At 54.8% G+C, this 20,247-nt stretch overlaps 1 protein-coding gene and 1 long non-coding RNA gene across 3 annotated transcripts; one reads left to right on the forward strand and one right to left on the reverse strand.

Annotated features, from left to right (window-relative positions):
- Positions 1-5,360: 5,360 nt before the first annotated feature.
- On the reverse strand, positions 5,361-14,401 carry LOC309662293. The gene is made up of 2 exons (XR_014264619.1): positions 8,342-14,401; positions 5,361-5,967 (listed from the first exon to the last, which is right to left on the reverse strand). It is a non-coding gene; the product is annotated as an uncharacterized lncRNA (long non-coding RNA).
- Positions 6,529-20,055, forward strand: ITM2C (integral membrane protein 2C). 2 transcript variants are annotated; one of them, XM_082464769.1, is made up of 6 exons: positions 6,530-6,775; positions 14,408-14,548; positions 16,578-16,766; positions 17,479-17,589; positions 18,146-18,296; positions 18,817-20,055. In XM_082464769.1, the coding sequence occupies exons 1-6, from the start codon at positions 6,647-6,649 to the stop codon at positions 18,906-18,908; spliced, it is 813 nt and encodes a 270-aa protein (XP_082320895.1). In that variant the 5' UTR covers positions 6,530-6,646; the 3' UTR covers positions 18,909-20,055. The 2 variants fall into 2 exon arrangements, with proteins under 2 accessions (XP_082320896.1, XP_082320895.1); XM_082464770.1 differs by lacking the exon at positions 14,408-14,548 and having other exon boundaries at positions 6,529-6,775.
- The last annotated feature ends 192 nt before the right edge of the window (positions 20,056-20,247 follow it).

Raw genomic sequence — 20,247 nt, forward strand, 5'->3', positions numbered from 1 at the left:
AGGTGAGATGATGGCGTGGACCAAGGCGGGAGAAGCGGTCGGATATGGATAGACTTCGGACCAGGGAACTTGCTGGTAGATTCAGTGCGGGGTGTGAGACAAAGAAGACGCACCAGGACGATCAAGATGTTGCGTTAGCTGCTAGAACAGAGTCGTCCTCGCTCAAGTGTGGAAGGCTGGGGAGGGGCAGGTATGAAAGAGGAAGTGCTTTGATGAAGGGAGTATAAACAGTCACAGCTTTTCTGAAGGGCAGGTTGTCAATATGTATCAACATATTTTGCGAGAGGTAGGCCCTTTAAACCAGCAGACCCACCTGTAGCAATGCATCTTCGGAAAATAGCAAGCTAGGAAGCAGGGAAGCACACAGCATACAAGTATCTTCATGGCTGCTTTGCTTGGAAGAGCAAAATTTTGGAATATTCTTCAATCAATAACATATGGCACATCAAAGGATACAATTCTATACACTCATTAAACTACAGTCTGTATTTGATGACATGGAAAGCTGTTCAGAACATTTTGTTAACTGAAAAAAGCAGATTAGAAAACTGCATAATTCCATTTTTTACAAGATAAACTTTGTGAGTATATATATGCATGTAGAGAAGGCCTAGAAGAATATACACCAATTGTGTATTGACACTGATAACAGAAGTTATCCTAGCGAAACGTAATTTTGGACAAGGCTGCTGCTATGGGTTGAATTGTGCCCCCCAAATTCATATGTTGGAGTCCTAACCCTCAGTACCTCAGAATATGACCTTATTTGGAAACAGAGTTGTTGCAGATGTAATTAGTTAAGATGAGCTGATGAAGATGGGCCTTAATCGAGTATGATAGGTGCCCTTATAAAAGGGGAAATTTGGACACAGACATACATATGGAAAACTCCATGTGAAGATGAAGGCAGAGATTGGGTGATGCTTTTACACACCAAGGAACGCCAAAGATTGCCAGTAAATCAGCAGAACCTGGGGAGAGGCATGGAAAAGATTCTCCCTTCCAGACCTCAGAAGAAACCAACCAGGGCACTATGAAACTATGAACTATGAAACAAAAAATTTCCATTGTTTGAGCCACTCAATGTGTGATACTTTGTTATGGCCGCCCTCGCTAACTAATACAGCTGACTTCCTATACTGTCTGAAATTTCTCCAATATGCAAATATTTACTGCATCCTCAGACAAACAAGGTATTTCCATTGTAAATTTTAAAAAATTTTACTAGAAATTAAGTCTCATATAACGTGATGGGTTAAAAAAAACATGATTCAAAATATATTTCAGATTCATATACCTGTTGATGATATTTTTATTTTTTCTGAGCCGTGTTCTGAAAAATTCAGATAAAATAGTACTACTCTTTTTCAAATGATTTAAATGGAACCTACCTCCCACCCCCCCACCAACTGGGGAGGCTACAGAGAGGAAGCAGCAGTAGTGGCAGAGCTGGTGGGGTTTGAACTGGATGCCCTTTGTGAAGAGTAGTGAGGATGTTCACTGCAGCATTGTTTATAATAGTGAAAAACTGAAAGTAATCCCAACAATAACCGGCAGCAGAAAGTTATTTGAGTTATGATACCTCCAGTTCTGTGCTGTTTATTATCTCATTTAAGCCTAATGTTCTCACTTAATCATTATTACCTATGAAATAGGTAATATTTCCCCCAATTGGTAGGCAGAGACATAATGAACATGAGAACAAATGTTTTATCTTCACTAGTAATAAAAAAAAAACGTTAAAGAAGAACAGAACAAATCTGAAGAAAAAAGAATATTCACTTTATAAAAGGCAGAAATAAAGTAACTAGAAAACAGAAAAAAACAGAATTGATAAATCTAAGACGTAGTTCTTTTAAAAAATACATAATTAGCAAATATCTGGCACTTTAAATTTTTTGAATAAAAAATTGACAAAATGTTATATTATTGAATAGAGCTACCATATGATCCAGCAACCCCGCTCTTGAGTATACATCCAGAAAAAAATGAAAACTCTAATTTGGAAAGATACATGCACCCCAGGGTTCATAGCAGTACCATTTACAATAGCCAAGACATGGAAACAACCCAAGAGCCCATCAACAGATGACTGGCTTAAGAAGATGTGGTATATATACAATGGGATATTACTCAGCCATAAAAAAGAATGAAATATTGCCATTTGCAGCAACATGATGGACCTAGAGAGTATCATGATTAGTGAAGTCAGAAAGAGAAAGACAAATGCTATATATCACTTATATGTGGAATCTAAAAAATAATACAAATGAATCTATATACAAAACAGGAGCAGACTCACAGATGTAGAAAACAAACTTATGGTTACCGAAGTGGTGGCGGGGGGCAAATTAGGAGTATGGGATTAACAGATTAAAAACTACTCTACATAAAATAGATAAGCAACAAGGATTTACTGTATAGCACAGGAAAATATATTCAATATCTTGTAATAACCTATAATGGAATATAATCAGAAAAAATAACTGAATCACTATGCTGTACACCTGAAACTAACACAATATTATAAATCAACTATACTCCAATTTAAAAAATTATAATGTTGAGGTATATGTTTTTACTTATCAAATTAAAAGACACATTTTAAATGACTTCACCAAAGGTAGTATAGCCACTTCTCACAAATATGGCTGATGATAAATTGAAAAAAAAAATTCTGGAGAGGACCACGGCAATGTTTGAAAAAAAAGTCTATGAGATGAGACAAAGATTTACGCACAAAGAGGTTCATGAATATGAGACAATTTTTAGTCATGCCAGATGTATTTGTTTTATATTGTTGCTGTAACATATTATCATAAATTTAGTGCAACACAGCTTCCCCATCTCAGAGTTCTGTAGGTCAACAGTACAGGTGGGCTCTGCTGTTTCCTCTGTGCCTAGTCTCACAAGGTCAAAAGCAAGGTTCCAGTCAGCTTGGGCTCCTTATCTGGAGGCTCTGGAGGGGTATGTTCTCCCAGGCTCACTCAGGTTGTTGGCAGAATTCAGTTCTGTGTGGGTGTAGGACGGAGGTCTCCGTTTTCTTGCTCTCGGCTGGGAGCCTCTCTCCTAGCTTTAAGGGCACCTGTTTCCCTGACAACACCTCCCCCCAGCCCATATCATCTTCAAACCAGCAACGCCACATCCAGTCCTTCTCATAGTTCAAATCTCCATCCTCCTTCTGCCACATCTTTCTCACTCTAACCGGAGAAAGTTCTCTGCTTTTAAGGGCTTGTATGATTAGACTGGGCTCGCACAGATAATCCACGATAATCTCCCTATTTTAAGGTTCATAACCTTAATTACATCTGCAAAGTTTCTTTCACCATGCAAGGTAACAAATTCACAGGGTCCAGAAATTAGGATATGGGGAGCGGGGGTGGGTGGGTATTCTGCCTACCACATGAGAAAACGCTGAAATTATTTTTAAAAGAAAAACGACAGGATATTAATCAGGGTTTCTTGACCTTGGCACTACTGACATTTTACACTGGATAATTTTTTGTCTTGTTCATTAAAGGATGTTCAGCTGTATCTCTTGCTTCTCTGCCCACTAGAGGCTGGTAGCACCTACCCTGCCCCCTCCTCCTCCCCCACTGTGACAACCGAAAATGTCACCAAACATTGCTAAGTGTTCCCTGAGGGTCAAAATTGCCCTCAGTTGAGAACACACACACACACACACACACACACAGGCATACACACAAAATGTGGTTCCAGTTTTGTAAAAAAAACACAGCACAAACATACACACAGAGAGTAAAAAATATTGGAGAAAAAATAACAGAACACTAACAGTGGTTATTGTGGGTTTTGTCATAATAATTGTTTTGTTTCTTTATGCTTTTCTCTGCTTTTCAAGTTTGAATAACTATTACTTTTAAGCATTATTTTACAAAGCAATTTCTCCCCAAATAGATTTCCAAATACAAAATCTGTGTCTTTATTCTTAGGAGAAGTCCTACATGGCATTTCACTGTTCTTGTGAGGTACTGCTGAATTTTTGTATCTCTATTCATAACTAAAATTATGTTTTTCTCTTTTATTTGTCAGATTTTTGTATCAGAAGATATAATCTATATCTAAAACTAATCAAAGCATCAGTGGAATTAACTATTGCTTTAGTTGGAAAGAATTATCCAGTTAAGTGGTCTGGCTGCTCAGAACCATTTTTTGAGATAATTGCTTGAGAACTTTTTCCAGTAGTTTCCTTTATTATAGGGCATTATGATCTTCTACTTCCTTTTTTTTTTAATTTTTGGCTGTGTTGGGTCTTTGTTGCTGTGCGCGGGCTTTCTCTAGTTGCAGTGAGCAGGGGCTACTCTTTGTTGTGGTGCACGGGCTTCTGATTGCAGTGGCTTCTCTTGTTGCAGAGCACCGGCTCTAGGGGTGCGGGCTCAGTAGTTGTGGCATGAGGGCTCAGTAGCTGTGGCTCACAAGCCCTAGAGCACAGGCTCAGTAGTTGCACCATGCAGGCTCAGTAGTTGTGGTATGCGGGCTCTAGAGTGCAGGCTCAGTAGTTGTGGCTCACAGGCTTAGTTGCTCCACAGCATGTGGGATCTTACCAGACCAGAGCTCAAACCCGTGCCTCCTGCATTGGCAGGCGGATTCTTAACCATTGCGCCACCAGGGAAGTCCCCTTCTACTTCTTGAGTACGTTTTGGCCATTTATACTTTTCCATAAAATCATCACTTCAGAATATATATATTAGATATGATTGTATATAAAATACATTATAATTTGTAATATCTACCTTGTCTATAGTTACATCTTCTTTCTATAGGATGTAGAAATGTATTAATATTTTCTCTCTTATTTATTAATTAGATTTTCCAGAGATTTGTCTCTTTCTACTGATTTTTTTCAGCAGAACGCTCTCTTTGATATAATTAGCAGGTATAGCCATTATGGAAAACAGTATGAAGGTGCCTCAAAAAATTAAAAATAGAACTACCATATGATCTGGCAGTTCCACTACTGGGGATATAGCCAAAGGAAATGAAATCAGTATCTTGAAAAGATATCCGCACTCCCATGTTCATTGCAGCATTATTCACAATAGCCAAGACATGGAAACAACCTAAGTGTCCATTGGTGGATGACTGGATAAAGAAGATGTGTGTATATATAAAATAGAATACTATTTAGCTGTAAAAATGAAGAAAATCCTGCCGTTTGTGACAACATGGATGAACCTGGAGGATGTTATGCTAAGTGAAATAAACCAGACAGAGAAAGACAAATACTACGTGTGATCTCATTTGTATGTAGAACCTTAAATAGTCTAACTCATAGAACCAGAGACAGTATGGTGGTTACCACAGGCTGGGGGGTGGAGGAAATAAGGCGAGGTTGGTCAAAGGGTACAAACTTTCATTTATAAGATGAATAAGTTCTGGGGAGCTGATAGAACTCGGAGGGTCGTGGGTATACACTTGTCTGAGACCATTGCATTTCCAGTAAGCCACTCCACTGACCTTCTAGGGCTTAATTACCATCGTTAAGTCTTAAATAACCAGTGCTTTCAATTGTAATAAACCAGATCTTTTTTAAGAACGGCACTCAACTACTCAATTTGGGGAAAGAGGTAAAACACATGTAAAAGTTCACATTTGGGGTTTTAGTTTTAAAATGAACTGTTGCAGGGGTTGATTCCAGGAGACCTTCCTACTGGGGCCAATCCTGGCTCCTCAACTGGGTTGATGGGGAGTGGGAGGAGTCACAAGTGAGGGCGCGGTGGAGCAGCCCAAAGGCATCCCAAGTAAGATGGGGACTGAGCCTCCAGACACACTGCCCTGCGGGTCTTCCCATCACACTTGCCATAATCCACCTGGGTGGGTGAGAAATGGCCAACAGGACCCTTCACTCAGCAACTGAGGCCACAGGTTACACAAGAGAGTCAAAGATCAGGGGCTGCCTTCATTTCTGTGCTCCCAGTGTCCTCCGCATGCACGCCCAGGAAGGTTCTGCAGGAATTAAGGATGAAGGAAAAAGGATGATGGAGAATGAAGGATGTGTAGATGGATGCAGGATGCAGGATAAAGGCAAGCAATTGGGCACCTGGCCCTGAAGCCTCCTGCCAGGGCCCAGGACGCGTCGGAAAAGGAAGTGGGAGGAGGGAGCGGTGTGAGCAGGTTCAGTGGGGGCTCCAGCATTTCCAAAGAGGAGGGTATGAAGTGGGATAGAGGGCACGGGGAACTTGTCTAGAAGATGCATTTGCCTGGCAAACACAGTTTTAACAAAAACTGTATGTTCTGGAGATGCTGGTCTTGGAGAGGCAGCTGGAAGGGATAAAGCAGCGATGGGGACTGAGTCCATGCCTGATTGGATGGATGGATGGAGTGAGTGAGTGAGTGGTTAAAGGAACCTTAGACTTCCCCAGGTCTGAGCAGCGCGCCCGGCAGGGGTCACTGCGAGCCCAGCTGGAGGGAAGGGGGCGCAGGCGCGCAGGACGCCAAGGCCCTCCCTGGGGGGGGCGGGGGCGGGGGCGGGGCGGGCTGGGGGTGGGGATAGAGAAAAGGACCCATCGCGATCCAAACTTCCGGTGCCTGCGGAGAGCCGAGCGGCTGCGGTACAGATAGAGGCTGCACAGAGAGCGGCTGCACGGCCGGAGGCTGCAGGGCAGACGCGCGGCCCGGCGCAGCCATGGTGAAGATCAGCTTCCAGCCCGCGGTGGCCGGTATCAAGGGCGACAAGGCCGACAAGGCCGACAAGGCTTCGGCCTCGGCCCCGGCGCCCTCCCCAGCCGCTGAGATCCTGCTGACGCCGGCTCGGGTGAGAGGGACCGGGGGTCTCAGGCAGGGGGCGGGGGGGTCAAAGCGCGCCTTTCCGGCTCCGGCGACTACACGAGGCGCATCGGGACCCCGGAGCCTCGAGCGGAGCTGGGGTGGGATTCCGGAATGGGTCAGCCATCCCAAAGTGGGGAGGGGCCTTGGGTCCTGGCCTTTAGCGGCAGCCGAAAGCATAAGTCTGAAGAATGGGAGAGGGTCCGAGTCGCTGGTCCCAGGTGAGGAAGCGCTCAAGGTCTCTTCCAAAAGTGGACCGAGCCCTAGGCGCCTGGCCCCAGAATAGGGGAGGGAGATGGTCCGGAGAGGTTCGAGGAATGTCGGTGGGGGTATGTGTGTCTGGTTCCAATCATGGAGGAGGGGCCGCGGGTCGAGTCCCCAGGTGGGGGATGGGAGGAGGGTTGGACATTGTTTCCCCAAAGTAGGGCGGTGGGTTGTGATTGGTGGGGAATGGGGAGAGGGGGTCTGGTGCCAACGAAGGGGGCGGGACTATTGATTGCGTCCCAAACGGGGGACTGCTGGGGGCAAGGGATGTGCTGTTAGTCTGCACCTGAATTGGTGGACCAGAAAGTGATGATACGTGAAATGGAGATAAACCAGAATCCGCCTGGCCGCACGTCTGGGATTCGAGATTCGGGGTTACGAGGCTGGGTGCCCTGATCCCACCGCCCCCCCCCCCTGCCGCCTGGGCCTTCCTGCCCTCTTCTTTCCCCTCCCGGCTCCCTCGCGCACTGGGCTACCCCCTCCACCCCGCGGTGCCCTGGTGCCCTCCAGCACCCAGGCTGCGCTTTGTGGAGGCGGGCCTCGGTGCACCCCGCCCCCTCCAGAGGCCTCCCCTCCTCCTCTTTCCCTCCGGCCTGGGGGAGAGGAGGCATTTCCGCCGTGGAAAACTGTCTGAGTTGCGTGGAGTCCGACCGGAGGAGGGCCCAGAGGGGGCAGGACGCGTGGCGGGCAAGGAGGGGAGGGAGAGAGAGCTGGTCCAGCCTGGCTCTGTGGTGCCTCGGTAGAGGCGTCTACGCTGCTTCCACGCGGCCGTCGCTCCTGGCGTTCTTGGGGCGCGCCAAGCTCCCGTCCCCCCCCCCCTCCCCCTTCCCGTTGCTGGCTTATGGGAAGTCTTCCTCAGCGCCAAGGCCCCTCCCCAAGTTGATGGCTCAAACTAAACCTTGCTTGGGGGTATGGGAGGGTGGGTGCTTCAGGATGACCTGTGCCCTGGAAGAGAGGACACAGGAGAGGGTCCTCAGAGGTGGGTGTTATAGCCAGAGCAAAGATGCCTAAGTGGGGAGTTCCAGGAAGAGCCTTGGCACGCTCCCCTGCCCTGGTGTGGTCGCTGCAGCATCAGTGACCCCCGGGGCTGGGTTTGCGGGGGGAGGGGGTGCTCTGCAGCCCCCACCAGAGCAGCTCCATCTTCTTCTGATGCTTAGATGGGGGGACACTTCATAGCTGAAGGCGTGGCCTGCAGCTTTAAAAGTTTGCAGGAGGCCCTTTAAACCTCCTTCCTCCCTTCCACTTAGCCCCTGGAGGGTGCAGGGCTGGGAGCCCAAGGCAGCACACTCACCCCTGTCTTCTCCCAGCTGCTACTCCCAGGGCCGGGCACCCAGCTGAGGCCTGGAAAACTGGACCCTGCCTCCAAAAGCTGTAGGATTCGGGCAGGAGGGAGGACCAGCCAGACAGTGGAAGGATGGATTTCAAACTCCATCCCAAGGTCTGCCGAATTTCACAGGAGTGGCACATTCTCTGGCAGCAGCCTGCTGATGGTGTCAGGCGGGATGGCAGATGCCAGCATCGCCTTGGCGGTAACTGACATCCAGCTTCTGGCTCCAAAGTCAAGCGTCCTCTCTTCCCCCTCATCCAGCGTGAAATGGAAATATCAACATTTTCCCTGTGCCGTTTTCATTGGCTTCGAGCCTGCTGAGTGTGCCTCCCCCCCAGACCTTGTTAGTTGGGTAGGGTCCCCTGGCTCTCTTAATTGGCAAGGGGGAGCGATGGGGCCCCAGGAGGAGGATTAAAATCCCAGCCCCTTTAGGACAGATCTGCTTATTAGTAAACTTTCACAGCTCACTGGCCCTCAGGGGATCAGGGGAGGCTTTTGGGTGTCGCATGTTGGCTCTGCCAGTCGCCTGGTGGAATCGGAGCCTTGGGAAGAGAGTTCACTTCTGTGAGCCTCTTGTGGCCTCGCCTGGCCAGTGGGTACGTTTCCCCCACATCCAGTGCCCGACGTAGAGCAAGCCCCCCCATTCTTGCCTCGTACCTCGCCCAGTAAGCTCGGCAGGCGCCCGGCATTCACAGTAGCCCAGGACAGCATCAGCCCGGGGCAGGCAGACTGGGAGGCCCCAGGAGCTGCTTCATCAACACAGGGCATTTGGGTTTGTCCCGTGCTGCTGGGCCTGCCACAGGAAAGCTTATCAGAAGGTCTGTTCTGGCTGGGGGTGACCCTGGAACCCTCCTTGGTTACTGAACTGGACTCGAAAATAAGATTTAAAGCCCTGGAAGGACCACTCGATGAACAGATGAGTTCACGAGTGCCTTTCACCAATGACCCACCCTCTAGCTGTCCTAATAAAATTTCAACCTGTGTGCAGGCCCCAGGGGCCAGGGTAGGGCGACTGGAGCACTCTCACACTGGGCCTCCCCCTGCTTCTGAGTGAAAACTGAAACAAGGAGGATTTTGTCCCCAGACGTGCCGCTGGAAGGAAGTGCCTCGGTGGGCCAGGAAGGGATGGGTGTGAGGGCCCAGCTGCGCCTCCAGCTGCCCACCCTCCCCACGTGGTGCTTGCCTCCCGGATAATGCTGCGCTGATGGGCAGCTGGCAGCAAGCCAGCCTGGAAAGTGGGCTGCACGGGAAGCACCCCCTCTTAGTACGCTCTGGCCGGGTCATTCTTCCCCTTTGGAGGCCCCCTGGCCTGCCCTGGGCCTCTCAGCCCAGTTCCCCTCTCCCCACCATCTGCCTGTGTCTTTGCTCCCCCATGTGTGCGCACGCGAGCACACACACACACACACACACACACACACACACACACAGCCAGGTGTGGGCATGTAGAGACTCGTGAACAGTCGGGCCTGGGGGCCTGCAAGAGGAGAGAAACATGTTCAATACAGTCGTCTCAGCGCTGTAATTTTCTCCTTGGCTTTTGCTTTTGATTAATGGCCCCTGTGTCACCCCCTCCCCCAGCCCGCATACCTGGGGATCAGATTTCACTTTCCTTGTCCTGGCCTCAGGTCCTCGGCAGGAGGGAGCTGAGTCTCCTGGAGTGGTTGGGGGAGGGTCCTGCCCCAGTGCCCCATCCCCGCCAGCCCTGCGGCCTGGGCCAAGAGGACCTTGGTGAATGGGCAGTCCTGCCCTTTGCCCGCCTGCCCTGGGCCTTCCCTGAGGGGCTGTGGCGTCTGGACTTGTGCCATAGTGGCTTTTCTGCTTTCTCTCTCATTTCCCTCTCTTCTCTGTTCTCCCCGTGGCCCATCCTTGCATGTTTCAAGGCTGTCAGCAGATTGCCACAGAGGATGAGTTTCTCTTCCCATAAAAAAAATGTTTATGGTAAGAGCAGCGAGGCGCAGCCCCTGCAGTGTCTCTGAGCTGTGTCTCCCCCAGGAGAGCCCTTCCAGCCGCAGCTCTGCTTCTCGTCCTCCCCAGCCTTTGTTCTCTGGGGTCTCACCTTGACTGTCAGGAACAGAACAGAAGAGGGAATCTGCCTGGCCCAGCCAAGCAGCGCAGAGCAGAGCGCTGCGGAGAGTGTCTCGGGGTCCACGCCCTTCCTCCTCACACGGCCTGCACCGTGGGCACCAGTGGGTCACAGGGCAGGAGTGGGTTTCCCTGATGACAGGTTCACGATGCCTTGTCCGCATTTACCCAGCTGATGTCTGTACGTCTGAGTACAGCTCTGCGTGCTCGGTGGGCAGAGGCCCAGCCCCCCAACCCCTGCTAGGCTTGTCTGTCTGTCTCGCTCTCTGGTGCCCTTGCCTTTGTGGTCTGCAGCCTGGGAAAGGAAGATGCTGAGGAGGGGGCACTGGCGCTGGGGAGGTGAGGCGAGACCCGCCCCCAGCCGCCTGCCCGGGGCTGCTGTAGCTGCATTTCTAGCTCCCTGCTAGCCTCCTCCGAGCAGCCTGCAACTGTAGTTAATCTGCTTGCAGTTAATTTCGACATCCTTACCGAGGGAAGGTAGCTGGGGAGCTCTGTCCGTGAGCCCTGCGGGTCTTCTGAGCTAATGCTTAAGTTGGCTGAGTTCCCCCTGACTCTTTGGGCCCTGGCTTCGCCTAATCATTGAAGGAGCTCCACCGCAGGCTCCGTGAAACAGGCAGGCCGAGGCCTGGGCCCCCCTCGGGTCCCCGGACATGTGGCCCACGTGCCCCACACGAGTGCACAGCGAGGCCTGTGGCTCAGGAAGCCCAGTTGCCATGGAAACAGTATTTTTCTACTTTCTGGAAGCCCCCCAGGATCCTAAGGGGTGAGGCCCCAGGTTCCAGCCCAGGCTGCCTACAGGCTTCCCAGAGGCCTCTGAGGGCTGACCTTTCAAGCACTGACAACGAGGGCAGGATTCAGGGGCCTCCCGCCCACGTGGGGCTTTACGTCCCAGTCCCAGTGCCTCTGTCTCGAAGCCGGGACGCCAGCAGCCTCTGGGCCTGCTTTCCCTTCCATCCCCCCTGCTCAGCCATGATGCTTCTGGGGGTTTGGCCTCCGCATGCCAGGCGGAGGGGTGTCGGGTAGGGAGGGGAGCAGGGCCTGAGCCGTGGGTGTGCCCTAGAGGTGTCAGTAGGAGCAGGATAGGAAGCCACTGTCCACTGCTCTGGGAAAGGGGGGCATCCCCAGCCTTCACAGGGGCCCCCACAGAGGCGTGTGAGGACACAGGGTGACATCCAGGGGACCCGGCTGGAGACTGTCCTCAGCCACGTTAGCCTTGCCTCGTTTTCCTCTGGAGCCGCTCCTCACTCTCCGTCCTCCCTGACCTCCTCCTCCCCACCTGGGGCAGCCTGGCCCCCCTGCCCGGCCCCTCCCCCAGGCACATAGAAACACCTGACCCAGCCGGGAGCAGAAAGGCAGCTATAAAACTGGTAGGCCTCGCCTTGTCTGTGAGCTTCAATTGTGGAGCTGGCCCTCGGGCTCTTGCTTTGTAGCCTATTGACTTTTTTTTTGTTTTCTGGTTTTTTTAAAAGCGATTCTCATAAGCTTGCTTTTGCGTCTCTGGTTTTCCCGAACGAGCAAACGCAGGAGCAAAGCATGGCCACTGTGCAGCCTCGACAGCTGGCTGGTGGTGGCCCTCAAAAAAAAAAAAGGAGAGCTTTAGCTGATAAAGATCTGCTATTTTTATCTAACACTTTATCCTTTACAAAGGGCTTTCAGGGTCTCTGTCTCCTTTAATCCCAACAAAACCCTGTCAGAAAGAGTCTGCTCACATTTCACAGGAGGACCAGCAGAGGGTTGGAGGGTCAGCAGGCTGGGATGCTCCCACGCACGGATCGCAGCCGCTGCTGGGGGCCTCCGGGTCCCTGCAGCCCCACTGGTCTCGCTGAATACAAATGTTGTGCCCCCAGGGCAGGATTCCCAGTGGGTGTGGCGCCTGGCCTTTCTTCTGCGTCACCCACCTTTCCTTACGACCCACTGAGGATGGCTGGAGCCCCTGGGTGGCTTGTTCCTGCAAGACGCTGGCAGAGCTTGGTCATCGGGTCGCCCCGTCCTGGGCTGATCCCGGGAGCCCGCTGGAAAGTCAAAACGCTTGCAGTCCCCCACCCTCTCCCACTGGCAGCTGTCCCTGGAGGCCCTGTGGGCAGTGGCCACCCAAGTGTGCTAGTGACCTTGGTTATTGCCCCCAGGGAGCCCCAGCATGCCGAGGAGATGCCAGCCAGGGGGGTGGTCTCAGCAGATGCTTCTCCGGTTTTGATCGCAGCACCCCTGCAGCGGGGCCAGGGTGGGGAGAGGCCCCAGGCCTGCAGATGGTCCAGCCTGTGAGGGGGTATGGGATGGGCCGGGTCACCTCTCCATCCTGTGTCTCCATCCCATGGTGCTGGAGGCTGCGGGCCACTGGCCTGGTGATACATGTGCCTCGTGATGGGGGGCGGGGTGTGTCTTTCAGGCATTTTCTACCCTTTTCCTGAGGGAAGGGTGTGGGGAGAGAGGAGGGCTCCAAGCAGGGAGGCGTCACCCACTCTGACGGCATGCGCCTCTGCTCCTTGAGGCCAAGGTCCCACACCCCCACGTGCCCCAAGCACAGCAGGCTCTGCACCCCACCCCTACCAGCCTGGGCCCCCTGTGTGCCCTGAGAATAAAGGCCTGTCCTGGGTAACTTGGACCTGAACCATGTCCCCACTGCCCGACCTCCCGCTAAGCAGGATGAAGGAAGAGTGGAAGCAGCCGCAGAGGGCTAAGCAGACGGTTAGCGGCGGAGCCGGAGTGAGAAGGTCCAGGCTCCCCGCCTGCCCCCCACCTCTGCCACAGCTCCTTGAGGTTGGCGGGGGCACTGGCCTCTACCCTCACCCGGCTGCATCCGGACACCGTGGAGGAGGGACTGAATGATGGATCCCAGAGGCAGAGCCAGGCCTGGGGCTTTTGCAACATCTCCAGTGTGAAGGAGGCCCGGGTTAGGGCAGGGGTGCCAGCGAGGAAGGGCATAAAGACAAGCGACGGCCGAGGTCACACAGCTGGGAAGAGCCTGAGTCAGGAGATTCTCAGTCCAGTGCTCCAGGGAAAGCGGGGCTGCTGAGTTTTACACACACCTCCATCCACTGGCCCAGACGTGTGTGGACTGGAGTTGGGTCAGCTTGGCTTGCTGCTTCTTGGCAGTCCTGCAGCTGCCGTCCCGAACCTGAGCCTGGCTCCCCAGAGAGGGTTTTTCCAGGAACCTCCTGTCCTGGCCTCCCTGCCGGCAGCCACGTTTCCCTCCTGGCAGAGGCTTCCGGAAGCCTCCAGACTTCACCCTGCGGGCCCTGCTCCTGACAGCCTGCTCGACACCAGTGCCCGTGTGATGCCATCGCCGCCCCGGCAGGCTGACATCTGCCCAGGGCTGCTGGAGGGCGCGCGCTTGCGTGCACAGACCCCGTGGGCCTCCCAGGGCCCTGTCCCCACTGGTCAGCCATCGTTTCCCGCCGCAGCTTCCGCGGAAGAGCCCAGCAGGCTCCCCACCCCCGCTGTCCCCATTCGGGTCCCTCTGGGCACTCCAGCTTTCAGGTGCATCTTGTCACTTCCTACCTCAAAAGCCTTCCTTGGTCCCCACTGCCCAGAGCAGCGGCTCCCGCCCGCCCAGTGACTCCAGCTCCTACAGGTTCCTGGGCCTGGCTCAGTCACCAAGGCCACGTCTGTGCCTCTCCCCTCTCTACGTTCGAAAGAATCTACTGTGGTCACAAGTGGCATAACGAAGGGGACTAATGGCGTGGGTGGTTCAAAACATGCTTGCTTAGTCCCCGTGGGTCCAAGGTGGGGCTCTGTTTCTCTTTAGATGGGAACAGCCGGGGGTCCTGGTAATGCTTTCCTTTCCTTCCAGAGACAATGCTCTGTGTGTCCTGAGCGTTGTCCCCCCCTCCCTTTGCTCCAAGCCTCCTTCCCAGCCAGCAGCGTGAGGTCTCACTTCCGGAAAGGGGTGGCGGGCGTTCCCAGGGGTGCGGGACCACCACGGGGCTGACCCTGCACTGCTGTCCCCAGGAGGAGCGGCCCCCCTTCCACCGCTGCAAGAAGGGGAGCTCTGTGGGCGGCTTGTGCTACCTGTCGATGGGCACGGTCGTGCTGCTCGTGGGCCTCGTGTTCGCCTCTGTCTACATCTACAGATACTTCTTCCTCGCTCAGGTGAGGCGGGGCGGAGGGAGGCGGGGCCTTGGAGAAAGAGTGGCGTTTCAGAGAGGGAAGGGCGAGTGTTTGCGGTGGGTGGGAGCTGGCAGGAGCGGGCACTGTGAACGGCGCAGAGCCAGGTGCTCGGGGCTGTGAGGAGAGGGCAGCAGGAAGCCCTGGACATGACCCCTAGGTGGGAGGGGTGCCCAGGCAAGCCCAGAAGACCTGCATCCTTCTCCTCCCTGGTCTTGGTCCAGGAGACAGGACCGGGTCCCCGTCCTCTGACTGCCACGGGCTCCGGAGGAGTGTCCTTACCTATCTCTTTGGATGCATCTGAGGCTGACAGGGAGCTCTCCCAGGAGCACAGTCGGTGATGGGGGAGCCGGGATCGGAATCTGGGCTGTGAGGCCCACGGCCCCTTCCCACAGCGTCACCCCAGGGCATTAGCACCAGAAACTCAGGTGCAACAGAAATTGGAACTCTGCGGTCCCTTCAGAGCCCAGCCCCTGTGCCCATGGGTCTTGCTCTAAGGACTTACGTTCCACGTGTGGACATTTGGGCTATAAACCGTGAAGGGTGGAGGGTGGCTTATAGACGGTCACCTCCACCTACGATCACGCCCTGGTTATCTGCTCACACAACCAATCTGTGCACGAAGCTGGGCCAAAGAACTGGTCGTGGTCACAGCAACCTTGCGATCAGCCCAGGCCTGGGGAGGGAGGCAGGGCCACCAAGCTCTCAGAACTGAAAGTAGTTAAATGAAAGGTTGCCTAATAGAATAACCATAAACATAACGAATGGGGAATCTCGGTGACAAAAAGGTTGGGAATTGCCAGTCATTTATGACCCAAGTGACCTCTTCCCACCCTCAAGCACTGGGCTTTGACTTTGTTGTCATCCAGTTTTTCTACGGTGGAAATGACTGAGGAGTTTGCAGTCCATGTGACCTTACCCTGGAAACCTCAGCTGCCCTCCGTCCACGGCCTGCTTCCCCACCTGTTCCTGGTTCTCACTTTCTGGGGACTTTTCATGTTGCGGCTGTGGCCCTGCCCTGGACCTCCCCTCTGATCCCAGCCCCCCTCATGCCCTCTTGGGGTTCCTCACCCCACCCCAATTCCCAGGGAGTAGGGGAACCTCAGAGCAGCCTCTGGGTCTACGCCCTGGAACCGTATGATTCACGTGTGATGATTCATCCTTCTGGGACAGCTTACGCTAAAACAGAGAAAAGCGTGTCTGCCCATCATGGGCCGGACCTGCAGGAGCCCCTGGAGAAGCAGGAGGGGCCCGCGGTCCACCGGTCAGTCACGTAGCCTCAGTCATGCCAGGCTGCCTCCCTTCCCTTACTGATGGAGTGATTAGGCGTGCCCCTCAGATAGGGGACACCGTGTTTGTGTAGGTTTCTCAGGAAGCACAGGATCCAGGGAAGGTGGAGGGTCCTTGCTTGAGGTTGGACACGGTGCCACCAGAATCTGATAACAGGGCTGCCTCTCAGCTCCTACCCCTTCCTCCCGTGCCCTCCAAGGTCTGCAGGGCCTCGCAAAGGGGGCAAGAAGGGCGGGAGAGCACCACTTGGTGGTGGCGGAGGGTGGCACCCTGCAGGGCCCAGCCTGTCCAATCCAGAGTCCCCCTGTTTGCCCCTGAGGACACCCCTCCGACCCCAGGCTCTTTCTCAGGTGTCTGTCCCCCCACTGGTCTGCCCCATTTCCCAGCCATAGACTCATGGACTCGGAGGCCAGAAGGGGCCTGAGGGGTCACCTTGTTTTACAGATGGGGAAACTGAGGCCCAGAGAGGTCATCCTCCTAGGAACTGGCAGACCCAGCTCACCCTCCCTGACTCCCCATGTTTCTTAGTTTCTCCATCTGTGAAATGGGTGTCACAGACCCATCCTCCCTGCCTCCCCAGGCCTTCAGAGCCGGGAGTGGTTCGGCAGGCAGCAGTGGTCTCACGGAGGGCGCTGTGTGACCAGACTCACTCTCTCTCTCTCTCTCTCTCTCCCCCTCTCTCTCTCTCCCTCCCTCCCTCCCCCCGCACCCCCGCCTTGCTCAGCTGGCCCGAGACAACTTCTTCCACTGTGGCGTCCTCTACGAGGACTCCCTGTCCTCCCAGGTCCGCACTCGCATGGAGCTGGAGGAGGACGTAAAGATCTACCTCGAGGAGAACTACGAGCGCATCAACGTGCCGGTGCCCCAGTTTGGGGGCGGTGACCCCGCAGACATCATCCACGACTTCCAGCGGGTGAGGCGACTTCCCGCGGGTGAGGCCGGCCAGGGACCGGGACCGGGGCGGGGGCGGTGAGGGGGGCGCCACAAGGAGGAACAGGTGTGAAAGGAGAATGCCCACGCCCCTTGTACAAACTTGGAGTACATACCGTGTCATATAAACCATGGAGTAGATATCTATGGTTTAGGTCAATCAGGGATTTAAAGAGACCGCTTTTATCATATACGTCATGCGGTTGTCACTGAATGTGAACTAGTCATGGTTGATTTTCTCCTTGGCCACCTGACAGCTGCTGGCTGTAACGGGCGAGGCCAGTGTTCCTTTTTACTGAGCTATTTCCGTGTTGACATCTTACCGAGATGCAGCACACGGCGCTGGGAGGAGCATCTCTCGCTGGGGGTCCAGGCTGTCCATAGGGGTGGCGGGACCTCCCAGCTTTGGTGAAAGGCACAGGTGGGACGTTGCCCTGAAATTCGAACCTCAGCTGTATACCCCCAAGAAGAATCCTTGTCACGACCGAAGCATTTAATAGTGTTTTCATCTAGTGAGTGGAACCTGCTACAAACACAGGCTAGGAGAGGAGCGGGAGAAGGGGGCCCCGCCCCGGTGCTGAGGAATCTGGGTGCGTCACGGGCGCGGTGGGCGCGGTGGGGTTCGTGCCTCGTACAGCCCGCCGGGGCCAGTCCCTCGCCTGCGGAGACTGACGCGGCCCCCTCTTCCTGTTCAGGGTCTCACTGCCTATCACGACATCTCCCTGGACAAGTGCTATGTCATTGAGCTCAACACCACCATCGTGCTGCCCCCTCGCAACTTCTGGGAGCTCCTCATGAACGTGAAGGTGAGCGGGGCCCCGGCAGCATCTTGTCCCTCCCTTGCCCCCGCTCCATGAGACAAGGGAAGGATGGGGGGCCTGGGCGTTGCTGTCAGCTGGGCCCAGCACCCCAGGTTGGTCCCCCCGCCTCCAGCTCCCTTCTCCCACATTCAGAGTCAACACCTCTCCTTTCTGCCCCAGCCTCCCCCTTCTGCCTCCCTCACTTGGGAAGAACCCCAAGACCAGCTTCCTTAGTGTTCATGGCCATGCCCCACGTCGCCCCGTGTCAGCAGTGCAGGGAGGAGATGGGGGCCATGCCCCCGAGGGGCGCTCCCCCTAGGGTGGGAGACCAGACTAGCACACACGTGACTCACGGCAGTGCAGGTGCAGGTGCAGGAAGTGCCTGGGGACGTCAGAAAGGCGCGCCGTGCGGCCTCTGGATGAGGGGGTGGGCGTGTTGGATGGGCACTGCAGGCGCTGGGGGCTCAAGTGCAGAAGGAGGGAGGCGAGGGCAGTGGGCAGTCGGGGACCGAGAGCGGCGAGCCCTGGTACTGACCCAGTGCTGGGGCCGCTCCCTTTGCAGAGGGGGACCTACCTCCCGCAGACGTACATCATCCAGGAGGAGATGGTGGTCACGGAGCACGTCAGTGACAAGGAGGCCCTGGGCTCCTTCATCTACCACCTGTGCAGCGGGAAGGACACCTACCGGCTGCGGCGCAGGGCCACCCGGAGGCGTGAGTGGCTGACTCCACCCACCTTGGCCCCTGCCCTGAGCTCCAAACCACGGCCACCCTCTGGCAGTGCCTGGCCCCGTAGCTGAAGACCAGCTGTCAGAGAGCTCAGACTGTAGCAGCAGTAATAGCAGCTAATGAGCACTTACTCTGTGCCAGGCACTGCTTTACACTCTTTACGTCCTCCTAAGAGAGTGTAAGTTATCATCGTCCTCATCCTTGTCATCATTATGCTTGCCGCCCCTTTTAAAGATGAGGAAACGGAGGCACAGAGAGGTTAAGAAACACCCCTGAGGTCACACAGCAAGAAGGTGGCAGAGCTGGGAGGTCTGACTCCAGCTTTCGAGCTCATGCCGCTTTACTGCGCTGCCTCTGGGTGAAGCTGGGTTTCGCTTCCTGGGCCTCCTCCTCCCCAGCCCGGGTCCTGAGGCCCTGCTCAGGCTCTGAGGCTGGTGGCCTTTGTGGCCCAGCCAGTTCTAGGCAAGCACACAGGCCTCACTGGGATTTCTCTGTTCTCTCCCAGGGATCAACAAGCGAGGGGCCAAGAACTGTAACGCCATCCGCCACTTCGAGAACACCTTCGTGGTGGAGACGCTCATCTGCGGGGTGGCGTGAAGCCCCGCCCCTCCCTCCAGGCCCCGCCCCTGCCCTCTTCCATTTTCTCTTCTGGCCACTCTGGCCCTTCCCCTCGCTTAGCTTGTACTTTGGACGCCTTTCCATAGATGTGACGTGTCTTCCCGTTTCTCTCCAGCCCTGCCCGCCTCCCTGTACCAGAGCTGTAACCTCTCAAGGCCTCACCCTCTGCTGCCCTCCTGGGTCTGGGGGATGGAGGGGGCGCCCCAAGATGGTTTCTGTGACCACCATCTTGAGGTCAGGTCCCCGGGGGCCTGGCCCACAGCTGCAGTGGCAGCCCAAGGGGGAGGACTGGAGGGAAGGGCCAGGCATGCTGGGGCTCTGGCGAGGGGCGGGCTGGGGGCAGGGGGGTGGAGGGGGGTTCAGGAACGTCTGCACAGCTGGGAAAGGCCTGAGAGGCTTTTTCCGTGCACAGCACACTTGCTCCCCTGTCCTGACCCCCGGGCCTGAGCTGAGGCTGGAGGGAACGTACCCAGGGGTGGACCCGCCCAGAGCACAAGGGAAGGTGGCTGTCCTGGGGGTCTCCCCAGGACTCCTGTCAGTGCCTTCAGCCCACCGGTGGGAGCCTGGGGTTTGCGGGGTGGGATGAATCCGTCAAGCACAACAATCTCCGGGTGGAACCAAAGAAGGAAGGAGCCAGGGCTGGGGGCCCTGGCCCCCCAGGAGCACAAGCGGGGTCCCCGCGGACACAGCCAGCGAAGGAACAGGGCAGAAGTGGGGGGATCTCTTCCTGTCCACGGCCAGCCCTGCGGGCTGAGCACTGAGCAGCGATGCGCCGTGGGTCCTGCCCAGTGGGCGGGGCTCCCCGCTTTCTCCAGCTCGGGGCCGTTTGAGAGGAAAACCGGGGGAGGGGAGGGAGAGCCACCTGGTACTTGTACACCCTGCCTCCTTGTTCTGAAATTCCGTCCCCCTCTGCTTTGGGGGAACACAGCGTTATTTTCCGTTTCCTTCTCACTTTTGCATGTTTTTACTGATGATTCGATGTGCTAACCTTCTCAGCCCTGAGCCCCTGAAGAGGAGGGCTCCGACGCCTCCAGTCAGACTTCGGTGCTCACTGGAGATGAAACTCTTAAATGCCTTGTATATTTTCTCAATTAGATCTCTTTTCAGAAGTGTCTGTAGAACAATACACATCTTTGACGTGTGATTCTGGCTTGGGAAAGGCGGGTGGGGGGCGCGGGGCGGGGTGTTGGCTTGGTGACGGTTGCGCCTCCAACCCGTAGGCTAGGCAGGTATCCTTGGTGGGTGGGGTGCAGGTGGGCGTGGTGGGAGCGGCAGGAAGGAGAAGCTCACTCAGGGCTCGGAGTCTGGTCCCTGAAGA

Source organism: Balaenoptera physalus, assembly GCF_965194825.1.
Source record: "Balaenoptera physalus genome assembly, chromosome: 6".
NCBI lineage: Eukaryota > Metazoa > Chordata > Mammalia > Artiodactyla > Balaenopteridae > Balaenoptera > Balaenoptera physalus.